The 26,580-nt window shown below is 42.5% G+C and overlaps 1 protein-coding gene across 2 annotated transcripts in view; it reads right to left on the reverse strand.

Moving 5' to 3' along the window:
* FAM20B (FAM20B glycosaminoglycan xylosylkinase) overlaps positions 1-26,580 on the reverse strand; it is a 139,165-nt gene that overhangs the window by 76,393 nt on the left and 36,192 nt on the right. For both annotated transcript variants that reach the window (XM_069231542.1, XM_069231541.1), the window contains one exon: positions 24,327-24,498. In XM_069231542.1, the coding sequence (XP_069087643.1) occupies positions 24,327-24,498 (172 nt within the window). The remainder of the gene's footprint in view (positions 1-24,326; positions 24,499-26,580) is intronic.

Below are 26,580 nucleotides of genomic sequence, written 5' to 3' on the forward strand. Positions count from 1 at the left end.
CACCCTGAAGGGCAAAATTTAGATTCCGACAGTATTAGCGGTTCAATGCTGGATGGGAAACGCGATCGAAACAATATCGACGAGTCCCGAAACACGGAGCGAAAAGGAACACGTCCGAACCCGATGGCGGAAAAAAACCAATCTAAGATGGAGTCGACGCCCATGCGCAATGGAAACAAAGGAGGAGGAGTCCCTCGGTCTCGTGACTCGAAAAGACTTCTTCGAAGAAAAACAACTTGTAACACTCCGACCCAACACCAGACGGCGGACTATGCACAGCATGTGTATCTGCAGCTACACATGCCACCGAACCTAGGTTTTCTAAGGTTTTCTGATTCAAAACCTGAGCGAGAGGAAACTCGTCCGAACCACACAGCGGAAAGAAAACAATCTAACAATAGAGTTGATGCCCATATGCATTGTAACCAAGGGGGAGTCACTCGATCCTGTGACTCTGAAAAGACTTCTTCGAAGAAAAACACTTTGTTACACTCCGAGCCCCACACTAGATTTCAGAAGAGATATGCATAGCATGTGTATCTGCAGCTACACATGCCTTCGAACACAGCACTTCCAGATTACTTTACCCAGAATGCAGACTCTCTAGACAATGCAGGTACATTTTGGGAGGACTTTCAAGGTGGCGATTAGGGGGACTGGTATAGCCACTTTGGAATCCCAGGATCCATTAGAACTGGGCTGGAAACAAAATCTAGTAATACACGGGACAAACATCTTCTACTAAATCCAAGCTAAAATGGAAGAGAACGACACTACCATTAGGGAGCTAAATCATCTTGGTAAAAATATTAAGACATGGGTTTATGCTGAGGGTGAAAGACTATAGAGGAAACTAGCATAGCTCATGCTCTGCCAGGGGTGGAACTATGACCAGAGTAGGGAATGGGACGCTCTTTGAGAAAAACCCGTTACTTCAGGAAGTATGCACATATCTTAGCTCCTTATCTTATGAAGAATCTTGTGAAAGAAGTCCACTTCCACCGAAACTTTGAGATGCTCTATTAGACACATTCTTGAACCCAGACAAATCACTTGAGTACTGTGAATTTTACTACCGACTGTCTCGAATTAATAAAGATACTAAGCACTTGGCCAGAATTTGGACTAGAATACTCTCTTTGCTTCTGAAGTTGGTGAGGCCTGACCAATTAGGATTCATCCCATGTAGGTCCACCTGCCACAAAGCATGTACTATATTTTCTAAGCTTCAACTGAATCTACACCTTAATGCTGTGCCAGCCCTTTTGGTCACTACAAAAGAGATTAACTATCTTTTCAGGACGTTAGTATGCACAGGGGTTCAGGCTGGGATTCCTTAATTACAATACATTACTGTCCAAACAACTCTCAGAATTCAGTTGTCAAAATGGTAAGCCATGCACTCTGACTGTGATCTTCAGGGGGACAAGAGGTATGCCCCTTACCCACTCCCCTACTTTTCACTATTGCAACAGAGCTCCTAGCTCCCAAACTTAGACTGCACCATTCAGAGAGCGCTCAAAGTTTTACTCAATGCTCATGATGTAACCTTCTTTGTCCAAGACCCACATATTAACATCTGCCCAATCATTACAGCATTTTGTTGCTCTTAATACCTGTCTGACCTCTCCATCAAAAGGAAAAAAGTCAGTCTTGTTCCCCCACTTCAACACTGAGATGTAGTGTTGAAGTCCTCCCTGACAAGGAGCAGGTCTTCAGTGAAATATCCTTTAGTTTGGGTGCGCTATGATGTGGAGAACTGTGCTTCAAGAATATTAAAGAACTGTCATGTCTCATGATTGAGCATCAGGTTCTTTGCTACTAACCAAACACACTGCATGTCTAAAAATGGTTGTGCTCCCTAAATCCTTATACCAGTTCCCAAACATTCCCCTCCCTCTTATCAAACACTACTTTGACCTCCTTAGGACACACCAAATGAAGATAAGGGCCATAATAACAGACTGGAATAAAATGGGAGGTCTTAACATTACCATCCGAACATTGGGAACTATTAACCATAGACTTTCAGATATATTACCACTATGTACAAGCTCATAAGTGGTATTAATCAACTGCATATCAGCCACATATCACGGTTGAGATTGATACTATTCAGTGAATTTCCCCAGACACCGTTATTTGTAGGCTGGTAAAACACTCCTATCCAAGATAGACATCTTAAGCACAGTTCCGGCATGGGACAAACTGCATGCTAAAATCATACTAGATATTTTATATACTCCAGCCATCCCACTAGTGTACAACCCACATTTGTCACCGATGAGAGACCAAAAGGCATGCAAGTAATTAAACTGTAACTCTCTAAACTAAGTGATTTATACCCAGATGTTAGGTTTCCATTGAAAGAATATGTTATGTGAACAAATGCATATATTACTGTACTTCAGAAATCAGGAGGCCTGTAAGTCTTTATATCTAACATTCTCCCATCTCCACCTCCCTCACCACCATGGTAACAATACTTGAATCCCCTTCACCCAGGCACATGGTACACTAATTACACTCTGAAGCGCCATTCTGTGTCCAGACTGCTGAAACAAAATGAAGCACATAATTGGATAGAAATCTCATGGACAAACAGTGGAAGTGATATGCCCAAACAGGAACACTCACACCAGTCTTAAGATTTAGGATTATTAATATTACACTTTTGTACAGAGAGTATATTCTATTATACTGCCACCCACCCCTAAAGAGACTCTTCAAGGCTGGTCTGAGAGGGGATTGGAAATGTGAGTGGTGGGCACTAATTGCCAAATTTCTCATCCTTGCGTGGTTGAGCCCAACAGAGGTTGAATTCAGTCATGAAACTATCTATGACATTACTGCCAAGAGTGGGCATCACATTCCCATATCACCATTGGTGGCACTACTGGGGTATGGCAAAGACATTCTGTTGGATTACAGTAAATTGATCACTTTAGCACTGCTGCTGGTAATGAGAAGGGTCACCAATCATTAGGGAAGAGGGCCGCTTCCTGGAAATAAAGACTGGCTAAGCAATGTGATTTATTGTAATGTTATGTTGTGTGGATTTGTAGAGCGCACTTGTCACCCGAGAGGGCTTCAAGGCTCTGGGAGAGTCAAAAGGGGTGCCACTGCATACAGGCTTTGACTGCCTGTGATGCAGGATTAATTGAAGAGTCAGGCCTTCAGCTTTGGGCAGAATTCAAGAAGCGAGGAGGCCCTGATGTGGTGGGGAAGCAGTTATAAACCTTGGCTGGAATATGGGAAAACGACCACCAGCTCTGCTTCTGTGAATGCAGGGAGGTGGGTTGATAGAAATGTAGGCTGTGGTTGAGGGAGATATGTCCTATGGTGTGAAGTGCCTTGAATGCATGGGTGAGAAGTGGGGAGCCAATACAGCCAATACAGCCCCCTGAATCAAGGTGTGATTTTAGTGTGGTGTGGGAGGTCGAGGTGGAGTCTGGTGTAGTGTGTGTTGCCGTAGTTCAGTCTGCTTGTAAGAGGGGATCGTGTGATGATGCATCAGGCATTCTGGGGGAGTCATTTGAAGTATTCATAGGATGCCGAAGCAAAAGATGGCAACAGTGTTAACCTGCAATGCCATGGCGAGTCTCTTGTCCAGGATGAGTCAAAGGTTTCTGGTGTAGTCCACTGTAATCAGTGTGGAACCTAGCTCTGTAGGCCACCAGGAGGAATCCGACTGCAAGCTCTTGTTTCAGAAGATCATCACTTGTGTCTTGTTGTTATCACTTCAGCACGTTTTCCCTCATTCAGTTTGCCAAACTAATCATGCAATTTGTGAAGTCACACCTAGATGTATAGATGTCTGTCAGGGATAAGATGAGCTGCGTATCATCAGCATAGGAGGTAATGTTGATCCCATGTAACCTGATATTTGCGAGTGATGTCATATATATGTTTAAGAGGAATGGGATCAGTGACGATCCTTGCAGGACTTTGCAGACTAGTTTCTTGGGTTCCAAGGTGTATGGAGGTATTCGTACACTCTTGGTTCTGCCTGTCAGGAATGAGGTTATCCACTTCAGTGCTGGTCTTTCTATCCATGACTGATGTAGTCTTGTAAGAAGTGTGTGCTGAGAAACTGTGTTAAAGGCCAGAGGGTTGAGTAGGGTGAATTCTGCAGTTACTTCTTGGTCGAGGAGGGCCCATATGTCAACTGTGGCCGAGATGAAGGATGTTTCAGTGCTATGGTTGCAGCGGACACCTGACTGCATGCTGTACAGTAGTTGGTGGAGTTTGAGGTGGCTGGAAAGTTGCTTGTTGATCGCCTTCTCCAAGACTTGCTGGGCAGCAGCGAGATCGGTTGATAGTTGCAAAGTTTGCTTGGGTTGGCTTCTTAAATCCAACTTTCTGGGAAAGTTGATGTTTCCATGGAGGAGTTGATGATGGATGTGAGCATGTGGTTGACCGTGGTTTCTCATAGGTTGTAGATGTAGTGGGGGCACAGGTCTGTGGGGGCCTGAGTGAGCTGACTTCATGAGAGAGGCTTTGTCGTCATTGGTGAGTGGGTTCCAGTTGGTTAGGTATTCATCCTTGATGGCTGTGATGGACAGTTAGCCAGTGAGTTCCTCTGGTGGGGTTTGGAGATTAAAGTTGCTGTAGATCTTTGATATTTTATTGTGGAAGAAGTAAGAGGACGTTGCAGAGCTCATGCAAGGGGGCGATGGAGTTGGTTGAGGCTGTGGGGTTTGGAGAATTATTTAATGACTGCAAATGTTACTTTGCAGTTCTTAGCGCTGGTTTCATTTATCGGTGCCAGGGTCTTTTTTTTCATTTCCTCAGCGGGTGGAGGTAAGTGCCTGAGTGGGGCTTTGTAAGTGTTTCAGACAGTGTCTTTCAGGCTGTTTCTCCATTCCTCTTTAGTTGCTTGCTGTATCGTTTGGATTCCCTGATGATGTTGGTGTACTAGATCGCTTTCTTGTTGGTTCTCCTTCGTTTGGTGTTCTTGAATTTTGTGAGGGTAATAGCGCAGTCTGAGATCCATCAGTTGAGTTTTTTTATGTTGCCGACTAGGTTGTTAATGGTGAGGTTGGTTTGTTCTGAGGATGCCCAGTTATTTTGTTCAAGCTACGTCCAGGTGCGCCGGGTATTTTCAGCATGGTTACTTGTGGCGTGCTGATGTGAAAGTGAACGATGGAGTGGTCCATCCATATGAGCAGGGTGATGTGGCTGAAACTGACTATCGCTGAAGGTGAATATGGGGTCTAGAGTGACTCCTTAAGTGTGTGCTGGACCCTGGACGAGCTGCAAGAGTCTAATGCTGTTGTAGCTTTCGAACAAAGCTGTAGAGTTGGGTCCATGGCATCGTTCAGATGGAAGGTAGGATCACAGAGAAGGATGAACTCCTTGGAGCTGATGATGAGAGGTGCTATTGTTGTGTAGCCGTTTTAGCTATAGTTTTATACACGTTATTTTAGCAAACTAGGCCTGCCGCTGTGCACTTTAACCTAGATATATTTTATTTAGCTTTGTTATATTATTTTAACATTAGCCAATTTTGCGCTCTAGTATTATTTTCTCTATCTAGCTGTTCTTCGCCTAGGTCAGCACTGCATTCTTAAAAAAGACATTTCTTTCACTATGTGCTCTTCTCAAGGCTGCGGTAACGAAAGGTTGCCGGCAAAAGTGGTACACTTTGTCTCCAATGTTCACAGAAACATACACACTCTTATGTGGGGATCCTTTCTTGGAACATCAGCTGTTTTATTATAAAAACACTACTTTGACCCATGTACGTTAGAGGGAGATACCAGCCACATGACCACAACTGTATGCTGATTGCTTCGCTACAGCTGCTTATGTAGACTACAGGCCTATTGCTCAGGTATGAGGGATGATGTCTTCCCAGGGGGAACCTGAAGGGCAGAATTAGAGTTTAACATGTTGTGCTATAACATAGCTTATGTAGGAACTATCTCTATAAACCTTAGTGACAGTATGGTGGCATTATTCTTGTGTTTTACTCTCCTTGTCACAATTTTAATCTTGTTGTGCTTCATCGTCCTAGTTATTGCAAATCATGGTTCATTATATAAAATGCAGTTATTTCAATAAAACCTTTTTGAACTTTACTCTGCCTCTGATAGTCCTTGCATACGTGAGACTTATGTAACTGAGAGAAACGGATGAGATCTGAGTGACCACGATTCCCCTGAGGAGTCATTTATGTTATGCGCCCAGTTGCCCCAATCATTCCTACTCGTGTGTGGAGATGAGGCACTGCTAGTTAGACGGAACAAATCCGGATTAGGCAGACTATGAAGTCTGTGATGCGGTGGATGTGGCTGGTCCTCAGTCCAGTTGGTACGCATGGGCTCCTTCGATGGTGGTTTTTGTTGGCTTGCAGATTGTGTGTTGATGAGGTCTCAGACCGCCATGGCATGTCTGGAGAGCAAGTATGTGTTGAGAAGCATACCTGTGAGTTGTTGTGGTGTGCACTGTGTGGGGGTGGTGCATGTGGGAGTCCTGCAACAGCTGAAGTGGCAGTGAGTGCAGCTGGAAGGTACTGCAGTGGTGCGGCACATTAGCAGCTGCCTTAATAACTAGCATTGTTCCAAACTTGCATTATTCCGTATTTCTACCTATGATGGCATTTCCTGGGCCAATCTGTACTCACCTACACGTTAACCTTAAAATTAGAATTGCCATGCTGAATCATATTACTTTTAAATTACATTTAACACCTGGCCTGTTATGTCAATAGCGGTATTGCTATCAATAATATCATGTTACTTCTTACTCTTTAAGACAATGTATAATAAGCCCTATGTCACGTTGGGATGGCTATAAGAAAATAGTATTATTCAAAATTGACTGCTGCGCACGTAAAATCGGAATTACACGTATTTTCTTTAATGTCACCTTATTATTAGGAGTATCTTATTTCTAGGCTTACCATGCTGTATGGGGCCAATTGGTACTCACCCTTTACTATGTGAAACCTATTATAGGTTACCTTGTTAAATAGAATTTATATGCTCCCCTCTGGTTGACCATGTGCCATGGCACTATTCCAATATGGCCGCCATGCATCCAGCGGTAAAGTTCCTGCTACTGAATAAAGGAAATAAAAGAAGAGCTTACACTTTCCTCTGACTTAATATGGCGCAAGACCAGAACACCAGTGCGTTCGTAAATCAGTTTGGGAATGAACCCGAGACCGTCATGAGAGACTACACCCTCGGTAAGCACATACCTGGATACTATTATGCCTTACTGTGCCCGCTTTGTTGCTTGTTCCGGTGGCTGATGCACACTCGGAACTTTGTCCATTTTGTTACTTGGGGCCGGTGACTGACGCACACTCTGAGCTTGACTTCATTGTCTCCCTTGCGCAGTCTTCCACCTGACAATATTGCAATACATGCAGCCTTATCTTAATGTATCAAGGCATATTTATCCTTATGTTTAGCCCAGTCCTAACAGCTTCACCAGTTCTCGTTCTCATAGGGAACCTTGTTATTTACCTGAACTATGACACCCCAAGATCCTAAAGATGAGTAGGTTGTGAAATGTGTACTTGGCACTCATACTATAAGTATTAGTTGGCGAAATATTGGTTTGTCAAGCATCAGATACTAACCACCTTTTTAGCTGTTTCTGTATCTCCTTAAAGAAAACTATATTACTAAGATCAAGTTGGACAGTGCCTTTCTTGATAAGGGCACTTCGAAATACATGTGGACCCCCAATTGATACAAATTTATTTGCCCAAACATGATTTATTAATGGGGCGTTCCACATATGAATTAGAAGATAATACTTGTAGCTTGTTTCTGTCCCCTAGTATCTACATAATCAGTTCTATGACCACTGAATATACACTATACACTTATTCCAGATGGGACTTATGATACAGGCTTCAATACTTATTAATTTGTTTGAATTGCCTAAATGAAACAATCGGATTCCCCTGATTACTGACTAATTGATCAACAATGTTCATATTGTAACCTGTGTTCTATAAATATCATTCATATTGTCTTGATTGCTAAATCAATGTCGGATGGATGATTTTATATGTAGACAGTATATGACATATGTGTCGCTTTATTTTGCTACTTTGAGTTTCCACATAATTAACCAGATGATCAATCTGAATATACAATAATCTGTTTCTCATAAAATAACCCTCCACATGGTCTTGTCTGCCCGAATGAATCTGAATGCATACATTAATATATTTTTGCTAGTACACATACAATTTTGACTGGCAACCGGTACAGCCTGTACTAATTAAATATGAATACACATTCCTCACTGCATCTAGAGGTATTGTATAATGACGTACAAGTCTGCATGGGCCTAAAGGTCTTCTCTACACTGGTTTACATCTGGAATTTGATAGTATTTTCAGCGACTTTATTTCTTTTTAAGCACTTACTCTATTTGGGAGCCATATCACTCAAGCTCTTGACTACAAATCATATGCCAGCACTTTGATTTTATAACACTTTTGGGCCTTTTACTTTCTTCTCCTCGTACCACTTCTTGATTGGCTCTGGGTTAAGCTTTTATCTAATCAATTTTATCTTTTAAGGCCGCTCAGTTTGAATTATCGCTTCCTACACTGGGTGATGGCACCCTGGTCAACTTAGCAACCTTGCACAATGAGTGATGGCTCTATCTTTGTTATTCTCCAGGTCTTTGCAGCCTCGAGAAAACTCCAGGTTTATGACCGTTAAGGAGCGAAACACATGTCGGCAGGCTGTTGCTTTATAATAAAGACTGTTAGCTCACCAATACGATTCTGCTTATTGACTTTATACTTGTCTGTGAAAATTTGGATCCTTCTGCTTGAACCTGGGTGCAGGGATGTGGAATTCCTATCGCCCGACACCCGGGACATATTGTTTGAGGTCAAGGGCAACAAGTGTTCATGTTTATTTTGTCCTTGAGACAAGTAGGCCCAATCTGCTGTAGCACAAACCCTTTGGCTGCCAGTTTACAGAGAAGGGAACTGTCTGCAGTTGAGGTAATATGAGTGTCCATATGTTAATGCTATTCAAGCTTGTATTTATGGTTCATTATTAAAAAGTCTTCATTATTAGGTTGAGCGCTGTAAATACACATTTTAAGGTCACACTGCACTACTGACAATGGCTCCAGTTTAACAATAAGAGGCTAAGTATAATGCTCCCAGAATGTTCTCTGATTAGATGCAAATGTTTGCAGAAGCTTGCAACCAAGAGTAATGATTCTTCGCTTTCAAAATAAAATGTTCAGAAAAAAATGCAAGAAGGAAAAAAAAATTTTTGCTACTATGGAATTTTAGGTGCTATTTCTTTGAAGGGTCATTTAGTAAAATGTATTGATGCATGCTAGCATTTCTCAAAAATATTCGTAATGGAAAATCAGTGTAGCCATTTTCAACAAGATTATGGGAAACATAAAAATAAACAAGCACTGGCAAAGCCAACCGATCAGACATTTTTTGTGAGTCTTTTGATTTCGTCAATGCGTGTCTTGTTTTCCCATCGTTTTTGTAACAATTTATTGCTGTGGGAACTGCCAGGCCCTCACCATTTTAACAAACACTGGCAAAAAGAAAAAACAAGTTGTTGGTCTCAAAAAGCACACATTGCCAGCACTGGCATAACAAAGGCCACACAGCCCCCCTCAGCACAGCACCTGCCCTGAGTGAGTCTGAAGGGGGCCTCCAAATTCTTTCCAGGGGAGCCCCCTCCAGTTATGTTACACCACTGCTTGCCACAGTAGTTCCTCGCACTGAACAAAACAACTGTGTGCGCCAATATGATCCTTGTGGAAGAGCAGAATGCGATCACTCACAGAAAAGCCAGACGATAGATAGAGAGAGAAATAGAAATTTAATAAAAAAGAAAATGTTTTTGTTAACCCCAGACCTAATTAGGGACCCAATTCTTAAAGAAAGTCACAAAAGTGCACCCATGGTATAGGTCTTTGGATTAGTGGCTTTTACGAATTCACAAGTACTTACAGAAGCAGGAAATCATACTTCTAGGAAATATTTGTGAAAAGTATTTTAGCACAAGCAAATATGCATGTGCAGATTTGCTCATGTGAAAATATATTGAGTGTTTACAAGTTTCACTTTCCCTCCTACCACTTTTTTCCCCAACCCTGGAAGAACTTCTACTTCTACCATTGTCAGGCGTAAATTTCCAACCTTTCTCATTATGGGAAAAGATTAAAAAAGAGCTTGTGAAAATCCTTAAAGCATGCAGGTTAGTAGGTTTGCAGACTCAAAGGCATTCCAGCCCTGAAACTATTGCTTACTGCTTTCTCCAGCCATGGTATGTAGATCTGCAGAAAGGTGGCAAAATAAAGAAATTGCTATAATAGGGATTTAAACTGCACGTATTCAAGCCCAACTATAGTAGTAGCCCTGGCATAATCGGAGAGGCTATTATCAGAGGTCTTACATAATTACATTGCCATAATTTGTCGCCGTACTGCATGGCACCAAAAGGACAAGTGGATTTTATTACAAGACAATTAGATTTAAGAAGCAACCTGTCTCATGGGCAAGTGGATATTTTAATAAATTCTACACCCCTGCTGGGTGGGTTCACCAAACGTTTTCTAATACGAAAAACTTATGTGAGGAAAAGTGGCCCTCACCTCACTTAGTACCCACAGTTGTTTGAAAATGGGCATATGTAAAATAAAAGAGAAGTGTGGGACTAATGGAGCAACTTAGTTAGCTGTCACAGTTGCATTTTGGGTCGAGCGAGCGGAGGGCGTTGGTGTAGTGGCAGGGGCAGCTCCGACCAGGGCTTGTGGAACTGGCTGAGATCTAGGTGAGGACGAGAGCAAACAAGCTTGCCTTTGGTGCGTCATTAGTGCACCCGCTGTGCAGTAGCACAGCAGTCACCATTAAGTAGGCCAGGGTGGAGGAAAATGGGAAGAAGGTGCAGGAAGAAGCAAGAAGATGCGAGAGACAAGGTATGGAGAGTGGGAGGCAGGAGGAGGAAACGCAGGCAGGGGGAAAGGGGTAGAGGTGCCTGAGGAGGGCAAGAGATGGAAAGTGGAAAAGCCAGAAAATAGAAAAAGAGAAGCAAAAAGTGCATGAGAGGGAGAAGGTAGAAAGAGAACACAGTGCAGGAGAGTTGTATGAGTTAAGGAGTACGAGTGGAAGGTGGAAAAAATGTAGTAATGGCCAAAGAACAAAAAAACAAAACAAAAAAGAGCATAAATGCACAAAATAGCACAAAACTGCACAGAGTCACAACGGTGAGAATAGAGAAAAAGTCCAGAAAGACAGAGGTGAGCAGAGAGTGTGAGAAAGAGGACAGAGAGCCCAGAAGAGGTCGGGTGGGTAGGTGGAAGAGAACAGGGGAGGGTGAGAGAGAGAAAGAAAGAGAGGGAGAGAGAGAGCAAGCAAGAGAGAGAGGGGCAAGGGAGAGAGGGAGAAAAGATGCTGCAGGAGGAACGAGAAAGGGTCCTTGAGGCGCGAAGGCTAGGTCCGGAAGGGCCTAGACTGGTTCGGAGGACCAGTCTCAAGTGAGTGGAGGAGATAGCTGGACCTGGGCACCTGCATGGTAATGAACAATTGCACATGTACTGGGAAAGGATGTCTCTGAAATCCAGACCCAAGGACATCTCTGGGTCTTTGATGGTATACCTTCTTCAACAATCGACGGATGAGCCACAGGATGTAATCAGTGCTTATCAGATATATGCCGTTCACCAGTTGCACCACCCTGCACATAGCAAAATTCTAATAAACTGCAAATAGGTAATTTACAGTTAGATTATGAGGTTGACTGTCAGTTGTACTGTGCAATCTCCCTGTTCTACTCTGCAACTGTTGTGCTTGTATCTAAAATACTCGGCTTCATGTTTCTGTAGCCATTTGTTAAAGGGCTAAATAAAATATTTTAAAAATATAAATAAATTAAACCACCATTGCTCCAACATTACCAACGAACGGTGACATCACCACTAGAAATGGTATAGAAAAGAGACAATGACAAAAGAGACTGTCCCAATCACATCTACCTAATACTAAAGAGATAAAAGGTGTGTGTGGGAGGCAAAGAACTCTTAGTTCAGGGTTAGAGAACTGAAGCAGAGAGTGCGAAAGTACCAATCAATCAACTGAATACACTGCAGCACCGGGAGGAAAGAACTAAACAATGTTGTCACTATGAACTATCACTCCTATTAAACAAAGAAGGCTTAGACACTAAGCTCGGTAGAAAATCTACACTGCCACCTGCGCTGAGTGCCAAGTAAACCGTAACAGAAGAGCAGTGCCTAGGAAACAGCAAGTAAGTTGGAAAAACCCTACACCCACCTTAAGGGCTATGTTATAGACCCACCTAGATTGCAATGGTGAGCGAGAAAGGTCAGAAGGAAGAATCCAATAAAGAAAAAAAGTCCAGGAGACAACTTGGAAACCAGGAAGAGAAAGAGGCATCACACCAGAGAAAGGCCCCACACCAAGGCAGAAATTAGGGCGCTCAAAGAAAAACTATAACAAACCTAAAAGAGAGGAGACTAAAGAAACCCTCAGCATGTGGCAAGGGAGCATACCCTCGATGAATTACTGGGCAAGAGCACGCTTGACAAGAATTTAAAGCTCACCTGAATGTAGGAAAAGCAGATGTGGCTTACGGGACAAAAGACAAAAATAGGCAGCAATTTATAAAGAGAATTTTCTGCCTGCCATCTAGGATGGGTCAGAGGCCAAGCAATAGTCATAGAAGAGTATGCTGAATAACACTGCACCAGGTGAGAAACTGCTCTACAGGCATCTTGACTTTGTCTTCAAAGATATAAATTTCAAATCATGTATCAGAGAGTGCACTCTCTAACAAGACATTATGTTACAACTGTATTGCAATGCCTATCCCTCATTATACTGCATTATATTATCAAACTCATTATATATATATATATATACTCATTATATCTATCCATCATTATACTGCAATAATTAAGTCCCTTTAACTCACTAATTGATTATGTGAGAAGACAAAAGAAAGTAGAGTTGGGGGGCACTATTTCCACATCCACTTGAAATGACACAACTGCCTCTGACTGATGAAATACCTAACTGATGCCTTTGAGTTTTTATGCCTTGATGGAGTGAAAGATGAAAAAGCAGGAGGGCGTCAGAGCCACAAATCTAACGATATGACAGCCCAAATGGCAGAAAACAAATAAATGGCACACCAAGGACCAGAATGAGTAGAAAACCATGGTTGAGGCCAAAAGACAATTGAACATTTGAAGAAAAAAAAAAAATCAACACAACGGTTCAGAGGTCATTGTCAAAATCAAGTGATTCAAGCAAAAAAAGAAACAAAAGTTAAACAAGCATTTGAAATGCAATAGGTCTTGCATTTGCTTGAGTTAGAGCTATTGGCATTGTAAATTCATGACTGGACATTTCTTGCCATATAAATTGGTCAACCCTGCCTCATAATTTCGTCTTTTCCTGCCAGTTTATTCCAGTGACCCTGCATATAATTAAAGCACTTCCATTTCCCTTCTTCCTCTATCTGCGGCAAAAAATGAAAATGTTGCCATTTAGCATCCTAATTTAAATCTGCCACGCCAATTCCAATAGAATACCACTTTCACCACCCCATCATCAGAATTGCTGGCTGGCTAAAACAATTCCCCCCAAAAAAAGAGACAAGACAGTCACGGAGGAGTAGCAAGAGAAACACACCAGAAGGGTCACACAAACATATCAAGAGTGTTCAAACAGTCATAGTATAATAGTGATGTTAGGTTGCCCTGTATTATGGTCATAACTGAAATTGGAGAGATTGTTAAAACATATACAATTATCAAATAAACCTTCATCACAAATAAACTTTTGGCATTAGACTGTAATGCCCAAAACAGCCTCTAGAGAGCACCATAACAAAAATATAATTTGGAAGAAACATGGTCATGTAACCATATTGTTAGCCCCAAGACGGGATAACCCCATGAAAAAATACAGGAGAAAGTAATGCGATGTAATCATATACTTAGCCCCTGGAGGGAATATTTAGGGCTAGCAGGCCTAATGCAATGATATTACAAACAAGGCCTTTAAAAAAACATTTTCCCAGTTGTAAAACAAAAGTTGTAGCCACCCAAAAGCTTAAAAGACCGTGAATGGTGGGAGGAGTTATTAATTTGGGGTCCCCACTAACTTAGTGTGGAGACACAGAGATGGTGTAAACAGAAAGAGTGTTTTGAAGGTGGTCCCATTGTCCTAGGACCACCACAGGCTGAGTTAGGAGAAAAAATGTTTTGTAAAAGTAATGCACTAAGCATTATGGGGCAAGTTTCCGTGCCACAAATACTTTAATATGTTGATATGACTGCAGGGCTTAGAACAGCCCCTAGAAGACCCCAAAATTAAAATAGCATTTGTAAGAAATATTGTCATGTAGAGGGCAAAACCACACAAATAAATGGCAGAAAGTAATGCAGTGCAATCATATATTTAGCCCCTAGAGGGCCTAGCCATGAGTATGAGTAAAGTACTAACGGGCCTATATCAATGCTATTACATGGAGCCTTAAACACAACCTACTCTCAGCTGTAAAACAAAAGTTCTAGTCAGGGGAAAGGTTAACAATACACCGAATGGTGGGAGGAGTTATTATTTTGAGGTCCGCACTAACATAGTGTGGGGAACCAGACAAGGCCTAAACAGAATGGATACGCCATGTTGAACGTTTTGGTGGTGGTCCCATTGTCCTAGGGAACCCCACAGGCTGAGTAATGAGCAAAAATGTTTTGAAAAAGAATGTTTGCAAAGCCGTATGGGACGCATTTACCAGAGTACAGTGAATATAGTAATATCGGCTTTCCCGCTGTGCCAGGAGAGCTGCTTTCACTTTGAAGAATTCTGTTTTAGTAAAACATTCACCAATTTCAAGTGTTTTAACGGGAGAGCCACAAGGAATGACTGATTAGGTAACTGCGAACAATATGACCAGCGCTCCAATACCGCGGATCGAGTTCACGCTATTGTGCCTGTTTGTGCTGTGAGCGGCATGGCTGCCATACAGCACAAAGGGGAGAGACAAAAGAAATAGTTCTCCCACGCTGAAGTATATGGGCAATCATGCAATAATCCAAGTAAGAGGGGCAGTCTGCAAGGTGTGATAAAAACAGCCATAAAGCAGGACAAAATTAAAGGAATTACCAATTACATCGAGTCATTTTTGAAAGGCAAACCCATGAATGAGTTAAAGTGATGGGCGTGATGTAAAATGAAATTACAAAGAAGGACCTTAAACACAACCTACTCTCAGCTGTAAAACAAAATTTCCAGCCATGAGAAAGTTAAACAGACACGTAATGGTGGGATGGGTTATTATTTTGGGGTCCCCACTAAGCTAGTGTGGGGACCCAGAGGTGACCTCAACAGAAAGTGTGTGTCATGCTACACGTTTTAGTGGTGGCCCCCTTGTCCTAGGACCACCACAGGGCGAGTTATGAGCAAATATGTTTTGAAAAAGAATACTTGCAAAACAATATTGGACGAGTGCCGGGAGAGCCGCTTTTACTTTCAGGATTTCTGTTTAGTAATGCATTCACCAATTCTGAGTGTTTTAAGTGAGAGCCACATGAAATTACACTGATTAGGTAACTGTTAACAACATGAACAGTGCTCTTATACAGCTGATCGAGTTCACACTGTTGTGCCTGTTCGCATTGTGAGCGCCATGACTGCCATGCAGCACAAAGGGGAAAGACAAAATAAAAAGTTCTCCCACGCTGAAGTATATGGGCAATCGTGCAATAATCCATGTAAGAGGGGCAGTGAGCAAGGCGTGACAAAAACAGCCTCAAGGCAGGACAAATATAAATAAATTACTAATGACATCAAGGAATTATTTAAAGGCAAGCGCACAAACAAGTGGAAGTGATGGGCGTGGTTAAAAGCAAACAATACTTACAACATGTCAAAGAGATTGCATGCTCAACCTAAAAATGATGCTGCAGTAACAAAGTGCTAACCAGAATCAGCGGGAAACCCCTTTGTGACATCAGGCCTGAGAATGCCCAAAGGTCGAACTAGGAGAGGACTCATACTGGTTGAAAGATTAGCTGAAGTCCCGAAATGAGGATGATATAGTGGTCAACACCTCTAGACCCAATTAAACCCTTAGCTAATTCTCAACATTTACCTCTTCAATAACTACCTATTCACTGAAGAGGTTCTTAAGCAATTTTTTTGGGGGGAGTGGGATTTTGTCAGGTGGTTTGCAGGGACCCAGGAGGGCTTTGTGAAAGGGGCGAAATGTGAAGGGGTTGAAGGAGGGGAGTGAAAACACAGACCAAAGGTACAAGATGGTACACGCAACAGAGACACAGGAGGGAATGCACAGACTCTGTGCCTTAGTATGGAGAATATTGGCAACATGAACCAAGATAATTATTGAACATAGGATAACATATTACAGGCCTGAATGCCTCTTGTAAATGCCTAAGCATTCTACATGGATTACATGAATGAACCCAACTGGGTTTTTATCTGCTGCCAACTAGAGATTGCAGTGGAAGCTCGTCAAATGGATTAAAGAGGGCGATGGTTGGTTTTGTGAGGCACATGCTGAGTGCAGCTGCTGGCTACAGTGATCGCATATGCTCCTAAAGAGGGCCAACAGGCATTTTCCTCTCTTATGACATGTCATTACAGCTTAGGTTACATGTGTTGAAAAGTAGCCTCTTTTTGGCATGGTTATCCCCACCTTTTGCCTGCTGCCAGCGTGTTTTGACTGTGACTGTGTTCTCTCCCTCTAAATTTGCTTGTTCATGACTTAGTACACTTAGCATTCTGGTGTCCCCATTTAAATTATTATATGGTACCAAGGTACCCAGGGTATTGGGGCACCAGGGGTTCCCCATGGACTGCAGCATCTATTATACCACTTATGGGAGTCCATGAAAAATGTGTCTGCAGGCCTGCCATTGCAGTGTGTAAAAAGGTGCATGCACCCTTTCACTACAGGTCACTGCACCAGGTCACTGTAAATCACCCCCTATGGCAGGCCCTTCTTAGCCAAGAGGGCAGGGTGCAAGTATCTGTGTGTGAGGGCACAGGGAAACTGGACAATGGAAAGGGGAGTGACCACTCCCCTGTCCATCACCACCCCCAGGGGTGGTGCCCAGAGCTCCTCCAGGTGGCCACTTGATTCTGCCATCCTGAATCCAAGGTGGGCAGAGGCCCCTGGGAGCATCTGAGTGGTGAGGTCAGGCAGGTGATGTCATAGCCTCCTCCTGATAAGTTGTCACCCTGCTAGGTGACCAGTCCCCTTTCCTGGGCTTTTTAGGGTCTCCCTCTAGGGTGGGTTCTCAATTCAATGTTCAAGATACCATCGGGACTCCTGTGCATCATTTACTTCATCTTCTGGCTACTGGGACTGCAACTGGACCCTCCAGGAACCAACAATCTGCAACTCCAGCGACAACGCCGCTTTGCAACATTGTTCCTCCGGCTCCTTCCAGCAACTGCAACATTTCCCTGGCTGTGCATCCTCCGAGGGCGACAAGTTCAGCCTGCACAAGAAGGAAGAAGGAATCTCCCTTTGAGTGACGGAGTCACTCCCATGCATCCACAGGCACCAACTGCAACGATGACCGGCTGCGTGGATCCACTCTCCTCTGGACTGCATGAATCCTGCTCACAGGTGGTCTAGAGTGGTCCCCTTGGTCCTCTCTACCAGCTGTCCAACTTGGGAGACGGTAAGCCCTTGCCTCTCCTTACAGTACAGTACCCTTGTGCAACGAAACTCTTGCAGCTACCAAGGCTTGTTGGATCTTCTGCTAAGGGATATTCTGGCTCTGTGTAGCCCCGGCCTCCAGCAATCTTCCCTGCAAAGCACAGTACCTGCCTGCTGTTCCAGCAACCTGGGACTCCTCTCCGTGTGTGCTGAGAGGGCCTATGCGACTCCTGTGACTGCTGCCTGTAGGGGCTGCATCCTCGACTTCTGACTCTCCTCACTGTTGAGGGTCACTTGGGACTCCCATCTTTGGGTTGAGTCCCACTGGATCTTCCAGGTCCCCTGCAGCTCTGCAACTTTTATTGTCTTTGCCAAGGCTTGGGGGTGGTTTTTCCACACCTCTGACTGACCGAAAAGGCATTTGGCAGACTGTACCAAGACTATCTGAGGGATGTCCTTTTCGAGATAGCATTTCTGAATCACTGTTTTAATTGGGCTATGACAGGATATCTGACACCCAGGGACACGAGTGACAATAAATGGTCACCTTTCTGCATGATTTACCACTAACCGATTGGAACAACTTTTGGCAACTTTTGTTTGCCCTAACTTTAGAACGCCTGACAATACACATAAGAGACAGCAATAATTATGGAATTTTAAACTAAGCAGGGGTGGACGGGAGGGGAATTTACTTAGGCGTATTTATAGAGGACATCTTAATTAAAGTCACAGAGCCTGAACATTTATTATTTAATGTAATTACGCTAAGACTCCGCGACTATTAGAGGGCTTCATGCTGCAAAAGAAATGTTAACATTTCCGCAGGCCTTAACATCATGCTATGTGAGTAGGCACTAGACTTTTGTGAGATCCACCGCTTTCCAGGGGTGGACAGACTGAATCATATGTGTGGCGAGCACTAAAGCATAGACTAGAAAACATTGCAGCCACAAATGCTAAAACACTCAAATATTAAGTAAAAACAGTGGAAGTCTCAGACTATCACAGGTGGGGCAAACATGAACATGCCATCCTATCCTCTATAGGGTACTATAAGTCTTTCAGACACTATCCCCTGGAAAAGCATAATCATCACCCACCAAACACAGAAGTGCTGTCCAGCACGATTATGAAAACTTGAATAAAAACATATGAACCTTTTAATTTGCAGGAGGACCAGAGTGGACTTAAAATCCTAGTTTTCCAGTTGCAATTGGAAACCAGTATCTCCAATAAGTGGCCCAAATATTGTGGGCATCCCACTCCTTGACAATTTTGTTAACTAGGAACTAGATTGAGGAGGCCACAGGACAGGAATATCCCATTTAAACACACAATTGGCCTTGGTGCTGGCCAAGCGTAGGGTGGCCATTGGTTGGATGAGCGATCGGAGCCCCTCCATCCCTTGCTGGATCCGAGACTTAACAGAATGGGGTGCTGTTGAAGAACAATATATGCGGATGACACATAGGGGGGGGGGGGCGCTAACGGATGTGATTGCATGGGGGACATTACTGGAATGGTTCACTGGTGTAGAAGAGAAGTACAGAGGGGAGCACGGATGATGATGATTAATTATGTGAACATTGCTTTGAGTAGAGATGTGATGGCCAGCTGTTGAGGTAGTAATTATGTGATGCATGAGATATGTAGGGCCTGGTTTCATGTGGATCCTCCTTGGGTGGGAAAGTGGAGGGTAATTCCCCCTGCAGTAGGTGCCACAGATTCTTGTTTCAGATGGTATGCTTGCTCCGTTCTATAGTAATGTGATAAAATAGATTCTGTAATGTCTTGCATTGATATGCACTGCACTGCATTGTTTTTGTTGGATATGTTTCCTAAACTGAATAAAAACAGAGTTTATAAAACAAAAGAAACAAAAAATCAAGGCACCAGATAAAGGCCGCTAAACTTTGTACCCAAGTAGGACCCTTGGGTAGCAAGCCCATTTCTTGCACCACAGCTGAATTTTTAGACCAACTGCAGCTGCAAACAATGTTCCCTTTAACTGTGCCTGGAGAATCCACTCTGGAGCCTGTCAGGTGGACCTAAGAATTAGGCACAGGAAATATGATTTTAGGACAACTTTGTTTTAGATCCAGAAACCAATACTTCGAAAGATGCGATTGACGTTTTAGGTGAAACTGAGAAAATGTAACAAATAGGCAGACACAGAACATTTGTAACATCCTGCCATCTTGGGATTAAAGAGGTACTCTGCATAAAATAAGACCGAAAAGTTCCCTTAGATTTCAGAGGAATTTTAGGCTTCAGCCCGCTGAATAACAATCCAAAAATACCCATGTTTTCTGAATTGCAACATATTACTGTACAAGGGTGTAAGAAAGTGGGCTTTTGATTGTGTGGGGGGGGGGGGGGCTGGCTGTCTTTTTTAAAAAGACCACGAAAACCACTAAATTAACCTGTGCTTACCCTCTGATAGCTTGGCACAAAAGCAGTCAGGCTTAACTTAAAGTATTTAGGCAGCACAAAAAAAGTAATAAAGCAAAAACACAACACTAGAGATATCCCACACCAAGTCAGAAAAATAGACAAAAACGTAATAATGAAAGTGACACCAAAACAAATTAAATCCAATCAGTGGAACCAGAGATGTGCAATTTTAAAGGTTTAAGAAAAATAGTGCCAAGAAGCATAAAATGCTAACTGTGGGCACCTGGCCGCACAAGACCGGGACAAAGTTCAGGCCAACCACAAAGTGCGGGCAGGATGCAGGGACCAAGTTAGTCCTGCTGAAAAAGTTACCCTCTCAAAGTCCAGCATGTAGAGTACAAAAATTGATGATTTTGCATAAGGAGCTCAACTGATGCCAGCCAAGGGTCCAGGACTTGGGAAGGCACCCTGGGGGGGGGGGGGGGGGAATCAAGAACTTCGTCCAGCCAAGGCCAGTATGGCTCAGGCATGTCCGTTTACAAGTCCAGGCAAGTTCAGCTGAGTGTCCAGGAAGGGCCAGTTGTCGCAGGTCAGCTGGGCAGTTGCAGCGAGGCCTCTTGTGCTTGTTGTGTCCATGTAGCTCAGAACAGGAAGTCAGTCAAATGACCCCTGGAGTCACTCTCTATAGTCTGGGATGAAGGAAGCAGGTCCAGCCTTCCTTCTTGGAGAACAGGACAGAACTCTGGGGAACAAGGCAGGCCCTCAAGCAGCACGGCAGTCTTCTGGGGAAGAAAGTAAGTCTCAAGCAGCAAGGTACTGCTCTGTGAAGCAAGGCAGCTCTCCCTGTAATGTCCACAGGGCCAGGAGTGTACTGATTAGTGGCTCAGGAGGTCCAATATTTATAATTGGGGGAAACTTCTAGTCTACCGCCACATCTGGTTCTGGAAAGTTCCTTCCTTCCCCTGCCCAGAATCCAAGAGGCCTTTATTTTATTTTTTGGGCCACATTCTGTGAATATTGTCTATGAACGAGGGGAGCTTTTGACAGACTTTGTGAATCATAGGAACCGTCATTGGTCAGTAATTTGGGCTGGTGATTTTATTATTAGGAAATGTTCCCATAACGGGTCACAGGTCTGTGGGTTCTCAAATGTTTTTGGGGTTGATCTTAGTCATCTTGTGCACACACCTTATGGTGAATCCTTAAATCAGATTATCCTCTCTCATGACCTTTACTTTTCATCAGATTCCAACTTTGAGGTTAAGGGCTAAGGTTGCTGGCCTACTTTATTGGGTAGAGGAAGAGGTAATGTAATTGAATTTGTATTGATGTCTCAAGACCTAATCCGGAAGTTGGATGTGTATGTGGTCTACCCTATTACATTTAGTGAACATAATCTGATTAGTGTGGATTTTTCTGTTGGTTTATCCCCTCAATTCCCACACCTACGGTGCACTATAGAGCTAATAAAGGAGTCCGTGTGAAATGGACAACTGTAGATCCTAGTATGTTTTTTGTGTACTTTTTTCATTTGGTCTCAAAAGATATAGAGTAATGTCTGTCAGGTAATGCCGAACCAAAGGCTACTAACAGAGAGTTTTACCATTATTTGTGAAACAGTGTCCACAATGTTAATTGAAAAAAAGGTTTTTGAAAGTTGGCTCATCACACTCGTGGTTTAGTGTGGAATGCACCACTACCCTGAAAGCCCTGAAAAAAGCCATTAAAAAGAAACCACAGCATATGGAAGAAGTTAGGGAGGCACTGAGGAAGTGTAAAGGTGTTGTTGAATGTAGAAAACAAGATCTTAGGCTGAAGGCATGGGAGGACCTGGAAAAGGATGCCTAAAGAGAGGATAACAAACTATTGTGGGAGACGATGAACCATCATTTTTTTGTGGCTTAATCGTTGTTGATGTAGACTTTCACATCCCTGAGCAGGACTGGATGGATCATTTTTTAATAGCTTTTAACCCATCCACTGTAGAAAGGAGTCAGGAAAGTGATGACTGTGAGGATCATTTACCTAGTGATGATCAATGGATTACATATTGTATAAACTTAGCATCAGTATCCAAAGCAATATTATATTCGGCCAGTGGGAAGGCCCCTGAACCCGATGGGGTGCCTATTAATTTGTTTAAGCAAAATGTTGATATCTGACCCACATTAATAACAAATGTTCTTAGAGCCGATGTTAGGACAGAACAAATTAATTCATGGCATGAGTCCATAATAGTTTCAGTTTTTAAAAAGGGAAGTAGGAGCTCCTCTGCTTGTTATCGCCCAATCTTGACTTTTGACACATTTTGGGACGGGTGATTTTAGACCAATTAGAGGTCTGGGCTGAGGCAAATTGTTTCATTTCACAAGCTCAATATAGCTTCAGGCAAGGCCTTGGGACAGTTGAACAAGCTCTTAACTTGCATCTAATCTTAGGTAAGTATGTCCAAGGCAGGGGAAGTGCTGTCCATATGGCTTCTATGGACCTCTCCTGTGCTTTCGACATGATTGATAGGAGGAAATTGTGGGAATTAATGGCTGAGGCGGGAGTTGAACCTTCTCTCATTAATCTAGTAAGACTCCTTCACAAAGAGACAACCACTAGGGTTTGCTTTACGCAACATGGGAATTGCACTAAGCCCATTGAGATTACCCATTGAGATTACTAGAGCGGTAAAGCAAGGCTGCATACTGGCCCCTTTCTTGTTTGTGTTTTATATAAATGCCCTGGAAAGTCATTTACCTACACCCTGATGGTCCATGTGTCGGAAACCACGGTATACCTGTATTACTCTACGCGGATGATGTGGTTCTTTTAGCCTTAACTGCAAACGGCCTGCAGAGACTTTTAAATGGTTTTAATTCTTTTATGCCTGAACTCAGCCTGAAGGTTAGTCAAAATAAATCCTTCTGTATGATGCGTGGGCCAAGGAACACTAGGTCATTGCAGTTTAGTAATAGGAACCTTGTATTTACAAAAGTAGGCTTATTTAATTACTTAGGTCTTTTGATTGAAGCAAATGGTTCCTGGGCAAGGCTGGTTTCCCCAAGAGCGCAGAAGATGAAAGCTGCTTGTGACATAATTTTAAGGTTTGCCAAACGACTTGGTCATAAGCCTATTAAGCATATGGTTGCATTATAGAACAGTAAAAGGTTGTCGGGAGTATATGGTGATGGTGCACAGGGGTATGCAGACCCAGGGAAGCTACAGAAGTTGAGAATGGGTTTTTTAATAAACCTTTAGCTGTTCCTCAGAGTACTGCCAGTTTTGTTACCCATTTAGAGCGTGGTCTTGTCCCGCTACTGTAATGGGTCTATATTTGGAATACTTTAGAGGCAGTTCTCTCAAGGGACATTTTGATCGACTGTCTAAAGTTGCATAAAGTGGGTAGAATTCTCTGGATAGCCTATGTGAAACGATCTTTTTATGCTTTGGGGATGACATCTCTGTTTGACAGTCCGAAATCTATTGGGCCACAAACTAAAGGTCTGGTAATATGGAACTACCTTTCTAACAGAGAAGAAAAAAAAATTGGAAAGGCACTGGATATGAATTCTGTTATGTATCTTTTTCCTATAATTGCTACTCCAGCTTTAGAACCGTATTTATACTGGATAGATAATTTGGAATCTAGGTTTTATTTGACTAGATTAAACATAAATAGAGTTAGTTATCTAGTTGCCTATCCAACTATTGGTACTTGGTTTAAATCTTTGTCATCTTGCCCATGTGATGGTGTCTCATCCCAAACAACTGTTCATTTTATGCTTTACTGTAGGTTATATAGTTCCTGAAGAACTCAATTTTTATGGTCGGTCCCTTTAAATAAGGATTTTAAAATCATATAATGAAGGTGTGAGGTATTTATAAAATTTAACTTCTTTGGAATTGTGTGTTTTTGTGTTTAGTTATATCAGGAGTGCTATTATAATTAGGAAGGGGTATGGGTAAAATTGGATATCTGTAATATCTTGTATTACTGTGAATTGATTCTTGTTAATAAGTTTTATTTGAAATGTGTATTTGTTTTTAGTGTGCTTTTATGGTCTTTGACTGAATAAAGTAGAACTGAATGAATGAAGTGTGACTGTGTCATCATTTAGGATTTTGAAACTTACTCCCACCTCCCAGGGTAAGCCTTGAATGCACAAGCATGCTGTGAGGGAAAGGGTGTATATTTATTTTGGTACTGCCCAGTAACAACACCCACTCCCAATTATGTCACCAGTGGGCTGGCTGCACCAGTACCTGGCTAGCTTGCCTTCTCTGTAGGTACGGCCCCAGGGATGGTGATGGTTCTGCAAGGGCCACACATCAGGAAGCCAGAGAGTAACTGATCCTTCCATAACATCCAAGTTAGCACAGGCTGGCTCTGCTTCCCGGCAGTAGTAACATTTTCCGTAGAAACAGGTGTTATTCCCTGAGAAGAAACAGAAAAACACAGTTCAACAGAACTCAGGTTCACGTGTTCAGAAACTAGAGGTCTCCACCTCCTATATGTGTACGCATCCAAACACACATCTCACAGTCTTTGCCTTTCCCAAAGGTCATGTTTTTATACTATGTTGTCTGGCTCTACCTTTTTCCAAACATCCTACTTCATGGTCAAATAATGCTGGTAAATGGAAGATGTCAAGCTTTCAGCATCAAAACATAAAAAATACAGACCAATACACTGCCTCTTTGTTCTATTTTGATGCTCTGAACCATCATAACAACAATTTTTAAGACCCAAAGCTACATTTTATAAGTAAAATTGTGTACAAAACGTATATATATATATATATATATATATATATATATATATATATATATACACATACACACACACAAAATATTTGTAATAGGGCAGTCAGATAAATATTATTTATGTGCAATGCACTGATGATCTGCACAACCCAGATTATAGTCAGCGAGCTCTTGTGATCGTCTTGTGATCATCTGGATGCCTCTGCCTACATTCAATTCAATTCAAAGATAATGGCAGACGTGTGGTTACTCTCTATTATTAAGTGTGCATAAGAGCCAGCTGGAGTCAGAGGGAAGCAAGAGAGTGCCTCTATTAGGGCCGGCAATATCCTTAACATAACCAAGTAGACAAATGACCAGGTCCAGTTATACCTCTTCTGCTATGATAGAATGCAGGGCTGCTGGAACGCTACACCAACATTTGTATCCACAAGGGTAGAATAAAGAAAAGTGAAGGAGCCCCACCTCCTGCACAACACGTGTAGTACAGCAATCATCGCTTTGCAGCCCAAATTTGGAAGGCATACTGGGGTGTAATAGACACGATGCAGGTTTCTTTAATTAATGACACAAAAAGGACTGCTAGAAGAGATCAGGCACATCTGAGAATTGATGAATCTCCAGGTCTTCTGAGATCTCATGCCCTAAATCAGCTTCGGAGTCAGCTTTTGCTTTCTGGGGTGTCTCTTCAGTCTCATCTTGGGCTGCTCTGTAAACTAATGAGATTTAGTGGACACTACAGTCTTCATGAATATGCACTAACATATAAAAATAAAGAACCTGAAGAGGTCAGGTTTTCCTCCAAAAACTACATCTAACCTCAACTCCAATAAACAACAGTCTCTGGACCAGAGACTAGAAACAAAAGAAAGATCAGAGACAAGCTTTCCTCGGTCCTTAGGAAAATTACAAAGTTTTAAGCCAGGAATGCAGTAGCAATACGAGAACTAAATACTGCCAGATATACGCCAGCATACACCAAGTGATTGGGAAAGAGGAGGGAGGACAGAAGTGCCCATTTATGGCACTGAAATAACATCAGACATTAGGGAGGGGTTCACATGGTCCAACTGAGGTGCTAGTGGAGTTGTGAGAAATAATTAATGGAGATGGGGAAGGGGGCATTAGAAGGAAAAAAAGGTGGTGAGGAAACAATCCAGATGGCTCTTTCTGATGTTGTCAGCTATCTTTGAAAAAAAGTGAACGGATAATTCAGTCCCTTCAAAGCCAAAAAGAAAAAGGAATGAAGAACTATCCCACAATTATCCAATCAAACTGCAATAATGCCAGAAAGAACTTCAAGAACATATGTAAGTGCAACCTCTAAGATGATTCCCATGCCCTAGATGCCCATTGACATGGTATCCCTAGAAATGACAATCTACTACCCCTCAAGGAAATGTCATCATTGGGCAGCACAGTGGGGATAATCAAGACTTTTTACAGGAAACATGAACATGATTGTGTCATCCAAACAGTCTTTTAAAGACTGAATCGCATTAGCAAAATCTTGAGGAAAAGAGAGCAAAGAATGGTGTTAAGAGCACCGAAGGAAACAAATTCCAAATGATCATTTAGGAGAGGAAACAAAATCACGAAAGAACAAGAATAATCTTGAGCAATATGAATAGCCTGAATGATGTACCATTATCAGGTGTGAAGAAGGAAATTATGGTACTGCAGAGCAGTGTTAAAGCTGAGGACTTTGAGCCTCACAACTGCATTTGAGTATCCCAGCCCTTAACCCAAGATG

Source organism: Pleurodeles waltl, chromosome 4_2 (assembly GCF_031143425.1).
Source record: "Pleurodeles waltl isolate 20211129_DDA chromosome 4_2, aPleWal1.hap1.20221129, whole genome shotgun sequence".
Taxonomy (NCBI): Eukaryota; Metazoa; Chordata; class Amphibia; order Caudata; family Salamandridae; genus Pleurodeles; species Pleurodeles waltl.